Source organism: Sinohyriopsis cumingii, unplaced genomic scaffold, assembly GCF_028554795.1.
Source record: "Sinohyriopsis cumingii isolate HCF-2022 unplaced genomic scaffold, ASM2855479v2 utg000813l, whole genome shotgun sequence".
NCBI lineage: Eukaryota > Metazoa > Mollusca > Bivalvia > Unionida > Unionidae > Sinohyriopsis > Sinohyriopsis cumingii.
The window spans coordinates 679,152-688,187 of NW_028315934.1; the positions used below are offsets into that span (position 1 = coordinate 679,152).

Consider the following 9,036-nt stretch of genomic DNA (forward strand, 5'->3'; position numbering starts at 1 on the left):
ATCTATGTATCACGACAGTTTGAACTCGCCTGTATATCTCGGATTTAGCACACCTGAAGCAATAACTTCTTCCAAACTTTTGAGGGGTATTGAAGACGTGTGGTCTGTGAGAGAAAAATTTGACACCACCGATCTAAAAGTGACTATTCATATGGCATATGTTGTACCTCCATGGGAAGAAGACGATCACTGCTCTTGATCTGCTTACCGATAAGTGTACCTAGCACGATGGACGTAACAGCAGATTTACGACTGACAGGGAATACGAGATCGGAAACATCTATGCTGGGACACAAGTGGTAGCTGACCAGATTTTAAACAACGTGTGTAACGGATAGAGAGACAAACACGAACTTTCTCTTATTTGATTGTTTGTTACTTGTTTTGTTTTAACTTTTTCTTATAAACGAACATTTAATGTAAATTCGTTGCATATGAAGTGATTTTAGAAAGGAGTGAACGTTAATTTTAAACATTAGTTTACTAGAGTCAATAACTAAACAACTCGTAAATATGTTTCTTTTATGTTCAAATGTTTATGTATTTAATGGATAGTGCTTAGACCAAAGCACAGGCCAGAGAGCCCATGTATATATGTACTTGAATAAATGTTTTGAACCCATACAACAGACTTTTCTTTATCGAGTCTCTATTCTATCTGTGAGTCTTTGTTTAGAATATTTCTGTCCTCTTTTCTGTGTGTTTGAATGTGTATTTGTTTGTTTCTGTATGTCTATGTTTGTCCCTATCAACCCTTTGTCCCTACAAATACATTTCACCCTATAAAAGGTTTTGACCCTATAAACCTATGACGTTACCAATGTTTAATTCCCACTGATCCCCAGGTGGCATTCCCATGTTCAATTTCTATGTTCAATTCCCCTTGTCGCTAGAGTGACCCAGGGTTTTTCTCCATGTTAAATTTCCCTTGTCGCTAGAGTGGCCCAAGGGGTTCTGTAATGCTAATTCCCATTGTCGCTAGGGTGGCCCCATATACTACTTTCGCATCATGAAACCGATGGCAACCGACACAAAACCAGACATAAGCACAGTTGTTGTGCAAACAGCTTCTGAACAAAAGGTAAGAATTCTAAATTCATGTCCACTTGATATCATTTGACACTTTAGAAAATTGGCTTTGGAGAATATAATTATAATATGTCGAATTGGTTAATTTATCACTTGGCATTTTATTTTATTTCAAAATATTAAAAATAATTTAACTGGATTGGTTTCAGTAAGGAGTGCATAAAATATGAACGACTTTTTGCAGCAGACATGTGTATCTGAAACTTCAACAGGATTATATGCATTCATTGTGTTTATTTAGAGCATTTGTTTTTCTTTGTCTTTATATCTTTAAAATTTACTCACGAAAACTTCAAATGATCTCTGTATTGCACATGCAACCATATTAAGGGTACCAGCATTTTCCTCTCTGTCACGTGAAGGAACCCGGAGACATTAAGGCTTGATGGCAAACTTTGAAATGTGATATAGCGGGTTCATACAGTTAACTTTATCCACAACATGCTTGGAAGGAAAAATAAAGAATTAGGACCCACCTTCACGAACAGCAGCAAAACATTTTGATTTTCTCAAACCTTATATTTTCTTGTTGGGATTGTTCTGAATCTTTTGTTTCTATTACCACTGTGAATACTTCATATAGTCATCTCCCATTTCTACAGAGACCGGAAGAGTTGAAAGAAAAGAGAAAGAGGCTTAGAATAATAGCCATATCTGTTGTTGTCCTTGTTGTCATAGTGACCGCTGCGATCGTCGTTGCTGTCTATGTAGTAGGAAAGCAGGCAGAGGACAGTATCAAGGTATTGCTGGCATTTATCACTGAATAAAATTATTATGATTTGGCATCTTAAGCACACTTTTTTTTTTGTCTTGCATATATTTGTTTCTTCATTTATGTTATTAGTATTAGTATTAAACGTTTTGTATTTCAGGTATTATTCCTAAATTATTAAAAATTGATGCAAAGAACTGATCATCCAATTGTTTTAATTCTCATTCGGATACTTAGCTTGATGAAGGACTAAATGACCTACGATTTTTCATTTTCCATACAGTTTATATTACACAGCAATGTTATCAAAGATTCTGATACAACACAGAATTCATGATATTCCCAATGTTTAAACTCTTTTTACTTGTGGGTTACCTTGTCTGCACGTCCTATATAACTAAATTTTGTTTAAACGAAGAGCTGTACTTTATAGATAACACCAACTGCACCTCACGTACAACCGCTAGGTTTTTAGTGTCATTACAACTGCAACAGTTTCTACAATCAATGCCCTTGTTAATAAAACTCATTTGATATTACAGCCATGAGTAAATTCTTCTATAATTAAATTTAATTTATTACTTATTTGATTCTTTGTATTTAGACTGCATGGCTTCCCTACAAGGACGAATCCGGAAAGACAAGTACACAGAAGGTTACTGTCACCTCGAGAGAGGAGAAATTTGAAATTGCAGGAACTGGCACGGCCGTTTTTGATTTCGATAAGGTATTTACAGTAATACGATAATTTGTAGTAGTTCAGCAACTAAAGATGTACTTTGAAATTCAAACATAAGCGAAATAGTACATACGGTCGTTTCATCACGGCACACTCTTGTGTCAAACGTATTCTACATTTTGTTAGTATTCCGGTATGTATTAGTCAGTGCACATTTAACTGAACATTGCCATCTCGCAATTATTGTATCAACATTGTTAACAAAGGACAATTTCGTACCACGATCAATTTTCGGATATATCTATAAATGGAAGCAACATCAACAAAGACAGGTAAAAATAAACACATTGGTTTAAACTATCTTTATTTATGCATTTTCTGAAATATAATGATTCATAATCAGTTCACTGTCTCTCGGTTCGAATATGCCGACATAATGTTTGTCTGAACAATTCAAACCAAACTTATGAAACCACTACCTGTATGTGTTCTCGGTTTATCCGTCCGCATAGATGAAGGTGGGCTACTAACATTTATGAAACCTTTGGGACGCTTACCTTGAATAGTTCTCACCAAAGTTTTTCTGCTACACTACAGACAAAAGACCAGAGAAAGAGACAGACAGTAAGACAGACATGCATACAGACTTGTGATAAGTCATTATGTTATAATCATATATAACGTAAAGAAGGGGAAAAACAACGCGAATCTCCAAAATTTATATTGTTGCTTTTAATCAAGGGCTTCATGACAGGACCAAATAATATATTAGCCTCGCTCGCTAAAGACATACACATTTACTTTCGAGACCGTACAGGGAATGTTATGATCAGATAAATTCAGAATATATTTTAAATTTAAGTCTTGATATATGTAGATAAGCACTGACTTATTTTCTTGTTTCTGTATCTCTCAAACTAGATTACGTTATGTGGAGCCCACAAATAACTTAAGTCTGGCAAAATCAATCAATCTATCTATCTATCTATCTATCTATATATGTGTGTGTGTGTGTGTGTGTGTGTGTGTGTGAGTGTGTGTGTGAATTTAAAATGTTTATGTCAATATTGAGTTAATGCACTTTTATGCAGACCATAACATTAAGTTTCAACTGTACAATTTAGAGTTTTATTTAAATAAAATTCCTTCGTCCACTGTTAATCTCATACCTAAATTTCATTATTATCTTTTCAAAAGCGTCTACATTTTCAGGTTGTGCTATAAATTATAAATTTTAAAAATATTTTATTACAATTTTCAGAGTCTGCTTGCATACAAACCTGACAAAATGTCAAAACCAACCTGCTTCTTGACAGCCGTAAACACGTCTACTTTACTTTCCCCAGAGAAAATGAAAGCTTTCCTTGGAGACAAAACGGTGAGTTTCATTCTATCATTATCACAGTAGCCACCGATCCGTGTCGCTGAATGATGCTTAACGTCTTCATCTTTACATGATGTCCTGTACATTTATTTCATCATATTTTTCCCTAGTGGCATAACGTTTCATTGTGTCTTTTCCCTTCCATTAAAGTGGCCGCACAGTGAGAAAAAAAAATATTTCTCAGATATTTAGCGATAAGAACTTTATTCATTACATCACTGCGTCTAATGTTATATACTGGTTATAACACTTCATTATTTTAAAGTATAAATTGGAACAAAGAAATGGGAACCATAAATCATTTAGCATTTTAAATTAGAACAAATTATTTTAATTCGTTTATAATCATTCAGTACAAAGATAACTTTACATTGTGAGGACATGTTTATTATTTTATGCAGTTAATAATTTACTAGATATAGCAACAGAAATAAGAAATTTATCTTATGTACAATATTATAGAGTACGAGTCGAATACAAGATGCAGCAGCATAAATTTACTCAATGTCCAATATTCGAACATATCGTTCACCAGTAGGGGTATGCCACTACATGCATTAATTTTGTTACGATTGGTCGTATTGATAGAATGCGATGACCTGACCGTATCAAATAAGAATCAGAAAAGCCTATTGCTCAATATAATATCGATACTGATTACCAGGACAACCAAATTACACGGAATCGTAGTAGAAATGTGCTTTAGTTCTCACTGGGTCAGGTAGTTTCCCATGTCCTTCTGCTAATCAGTTTTAAATAAGTAACTACCATTTTCGATAAGAGTTAGAACAATTGCAATTTAGCACAATGTATATACGGTCGTTTCCAAAAAATGAATATATGCTAGTGGATACATGCTAAAGACAAGTTAATATTTATATATTGTTTCTAACCAGTATAATATAGGTATTATGTTTGTGTGTGATTTGGATTTTTAACGTAGCTTTAACAAAAATTGCGGTGTGGCATTTTATAGTGATGTCTCGCACTGGGGCATCATGCCGCAAACATGTAGCATCATGTCCCACCCAGTCACATTATCCTGACACCAGTTGGACCAGTCCTATCACTAACCTCTTAATGCTGAGCGCCAACCGAAGCAGCTGCTAGTACCATATTTATAACACACACACACACACATACACACACACATACGTTACTACTTACCTATGTAACTGTATTATTGTTACCTTTAGACATCCGACTTGCCCTCTAATTCATCAGATCGTCAAGACTACATGAGTTCAGGCGTTGTCATACCGAATAAGGACTTTCTATCTCCTATGTCAAAAGAGCTATGTAAGGACACTGAAGTCATTTGGATGGTGCCCAAGACAGGTGATAACATACATACATACATACATACATACATACACATTCATACGTGGCACATTCATACGTGGCAATTGCATGTCTGACTTAACGGTAATTGTCTGTTATTTTATGTGATAGACTAAGGACAGTTTTCACGCTTTTTGATCTTTACGTTTTCAAGCAGCCATATCTCTGGTGCAAAATAGGTTGAAAATATATGAAATTTATATTTAAGCTTTCAACATTTGTATAACTGTGGGGGTCAGGAAATTTGTTTTTTAGCCACTATATGTAGCAGAATTTTGGTGAGAATACTGTGTCCAGGTTCTAGTGGGTGTGAGGTGGCAAGGTCGGTGGAGGAATAGGCAAACAAAATGTGATCAGACTAGCATTGAGGGCCATTAACTTATCTTTCATAACACTATGTGTTAGCTTGCAGTAACTTCTCATGTCATGGCACCCATTTTTGTTTTCAGTTAAGGAAATTGCATTCTGCATAACAAGTAGAAACTTTAAACGTACCAAATGTAATATATGTTACAACGTACCAAATGTAATATATATTACAACGTACCAAATGTAATATATATTACAAGATAATGGTTGCAATTGCTATAATCAATCTGTCTCACCAAGTAACAATATTCAACATTGAAAGTTTCCATTTTTCGATTATGAACAAATATTAATATATATATATATATATATATATATATATATATATATATATATATATATATATAGTGATGACCATATAATTTGAGTACTATATATTAGCTAGAGTTTAATGAGAAATGTATCAGTTTAAGACAATGTAAACAGCTTAGTCTTCTATGTCCTAATTAACAGGTGGTTATCCTACCTATTTGTTTTTACTCTGTGTACGTACTACTTTGTTTTCATTATGCTGATAAAGAATAGACATCTAAAAGGTGCGGTCTTATGACATACACAACCACAACTTTATCTCGTACCTAACTCAAGAAGAACCTTTTGTATTATAATATGTAGGTCTTTAGTTAAAGTCAGTTTTGTCCCGTTCAGTGTCAAAGTGTGTGTGTGTGTGTGTGTGTGTGTGTGTGTGTGTGTGGTGTGTGTGTGAGAGTGTGTGTGTGTGTGTGTGTGTAAGGAGATAGAGATACTTCTGTATTTCATTTCAATTTCATCTATGTTTATTGTTTTGTTTTCTGATGTTCTTTTGTGAGTACTTACAGAAGGTATTCGGGACGAGATTACATAGTTCATGTGTCAAAATTGTTTCTTTTGCAGACTGCGTCAACGAGAAATCACTGGCCCGAAAAAAGAGGGGATGCGTTTTATACTACTATTGTGTTATAAAATACTGCGACCGTTTGAAATGTTATTATACATGTTATTGGTGGCTCTTTTGCTAGTGACGTGTTCCACAATAAAACTCTTCTATACAAAGGACTATTGGCATGACCTAAGCTTGATGTAACATCAAAATCTATATTGTATAGACGCATATAAAACTGGTGCTGAGTCAGCATGCCATTGTTTCCAATACTAACATCATTTCTATGATGTTTCCACGGAGAAATGTTAGGCACAACTTGACTATAATTAGCGTACCTTTACCTTTCCAGTTCTTGCATATTAACATTCAACTTTGTTGTATTTCTTAGAAATATAGAATCCATATAAAATTTCGCAGTTTTATTCATGGATTGCACTTTCAAGTTCTTCTTTGTATTGTTTCAAATACATGCATCATATCTAATAATAATGTATGAATAAAGAATACAATGTTTCTGAGTGTTACAATGTGTCATTAATATTATTTCTTTGAGGTGAACATCAAAGGTGTTATCCTCCCCCCACCAAAAAAAACCTCCTCAAATATTTTCGTGTTATTATAATTATTTCAACAAATTGTTAATATGCAACTGTCCCACTTTGAATCAACATATGGATCATTTTTAATCGCAAACTTGTTATCGAAATAACATCGCATAATTGTAAACATGTGTTTATATTTATGCTCTGTAAATGTAGGACAGTAGGTAAGGGATATGGTTTTATTATGTACAGATGGATTGTTTTGTAACTACTGTTGATGCAGTTTTAATGATCTGAGCGAAACTTTGGATTCCATTGTTGATATTAATGTCGGAAAGTATAGTCCGCCAAATACTCTTGGTGCTGAGTGATTAGGTTTCCATTTCGTATAGAGATTTTGTATACGTAATGCGTCAGTAACAACATGTTTACATGGACATATATGTTTCATTTTGATGCGGTCTTTCGCCTACAGACAGTAACTTATACTTTATTATTTTACCACAATATTTGATCTATAACAATAATTCTGGGCTGGCACGATTAAATGACGCAATTATACATAGAATAATGCGTATGAAAACATACTGAGTAGTACTGTATATGTAATATTATTAGAAAGCGAATCGGAGAGGTCCCGACCACCTATTCACATTTGAATTAAATGTGAATTGTTAAATGCTAGACGGTTGCGTTTTGACTGACTTCACCTGAGTTCATGAAATTGTAATAAAGTGGGTTTAATGAGCGTTCAATGTTTGTGTGGAATAATGTTACTGGCATGAAGACGAATGTATTTATATTGTTTTTGAATTTCAAAATAAGGGTGCAGATATTACATTTTTCTAAAAGCAAGTAATATTATGATTATAAAAATAGCTTATGATGAGCCCCCAAAACTTGTGAATTTTTAAAAATCAACAAACCCACAATACATTATTTAGAAAATAAAGATTTTTTACCGGGTCCTTTAAACTAAAATGTCAAAAACTAATTTTTGTATTTTTCACTGTTGGAAATAATGATTTAGTTCTATGCTATAAAAAGGATTCCTTTCTACCATAAAGATTTACCTCTAAAGATCAAAGGTTTGAGCGTAACCGAGGTAAAGTTTCAAGTGCTTTTGAAGCTAAACGGATTCCAATTATAATACAAAGTAATGATTTTGCATCTAAATATTTTGGAATACTATATTTTAAGTTTCAAGAGAGATAACTCTGTTTAACAGATACAGGGCGTTATGGAACATGAAATTTTGGTTAAATCAAATAAATTTGGCATCGCACTGTGAAAAAATTTTCTGGCATTAAGTAATTGAGAGAATGCAAAATTTATAAAACTAAAATGCATCACAACTTTCCAGTATTTGTTTAGATACAAACGTTATTGACTGCATCTGCCCACTTTATAGTGGCCCTTTCTTTACGCTTCTTTAATATCTGTACAATCAGGGAGACGAGACCGTGAATAATAATAACATGTAGTACCGCTTGGAAAGCAAATATTTTTATTTAAAAAAGGCAGTTTCAGCGGCGGGTCGAACAGCACCTAACGAGGCTGCCTTTTCAGCGGCTGGAGCTGCAGCGGCTATTAACGCCGGTATTAGCGCCTGTTTTAATTGAGTCTTTAATGGCACCAGCCGAAGGATTGAATTTAATACCGGTTTTTGATTGTTTGGCGTTATTGAAATGCCTGAGTTGACGTTCATTCAATGATAATTTATTCTCACCACCTGTGATCTGATCTCGCTTTAGTGAGATTTTCATTCCACATTTCTGTGCTGAATTTAATTTAAGTTTTTTTAATCTGACCAGGAATCAGACTGACACTAACATGCTGATATGACATTATAATATCATGAGCAATTTAATTACCCGTTCAGAAAATATTACATATTTTCCACTGGCGCGTCAATAACTCTCATTCTTCCACCAGCACATTCAAGTAATATTGATTTGTCACTGAGTATAACAGCGATTGCTCTAAGCCACCAGCGGGTAGTCGAGCTACACGAGCTCAGAAGTGTATATAAACGACAGATTGCCTGAATAAATCTAA

The 9,036-nt window shown here is 34.1% G+C and overlaps 1 protein-coding gene across 1 annotated transcript; it reads left to right on the forward strand.

Moving 5' to 3' along the window:
* The first annotated feature begins 1,009 nt into the window (after positions 1 to 1,009).
* LOC149773203 (uncharacterized) lies at positions 1,010 to 6,845 on the forward strand. Its single transcript, XM_089946661.1, has 6 exons — positions 1,010 to 1,081; positions 1,692 to 1,829; positions 2,406 to 2,528; positions 3,742 to 3,858; positions 5,061 to 5,202; positions 6,448 to 6,845. Exons 1-6 carry the CDS (start codon positions 1,010 to 1,012, stop codon positions 6,570 to 6,572), a joined length of 717 nt encoding a protein of 238 aa, XP_089802787.1. The 3' UTR covers positions 6,573 to 6,845.
* The last annotated feature ends 2,191 nt before the right edge of the window (positions 6,846 to 9,036 follow it).

Bases quoted from the DNA above. Each gene is read 5' to 3' on its own strand.
- LOC149773203 (XM_089946661.1), top strand. From the start codon at position 1,010: ATGAAACCGATGGCAACCGACACAAAACCAGACATAAGCACAGTTGTT. The intron at 1,082-1,691 runs GTAAGAATTCTA...CCATTTCTACAG, and splicing joins AAACAGCTTCTGAACAAAAG to AGACCGGAAGAGTTGAAAGA. The intron at 3,859-5,060 runs GTGAGTTTCATT...TGTTACCTTTAG, and splicing joins CTTTCCTTGGAGACAAAACG to ACATCCGACTTGCCCTCTAA.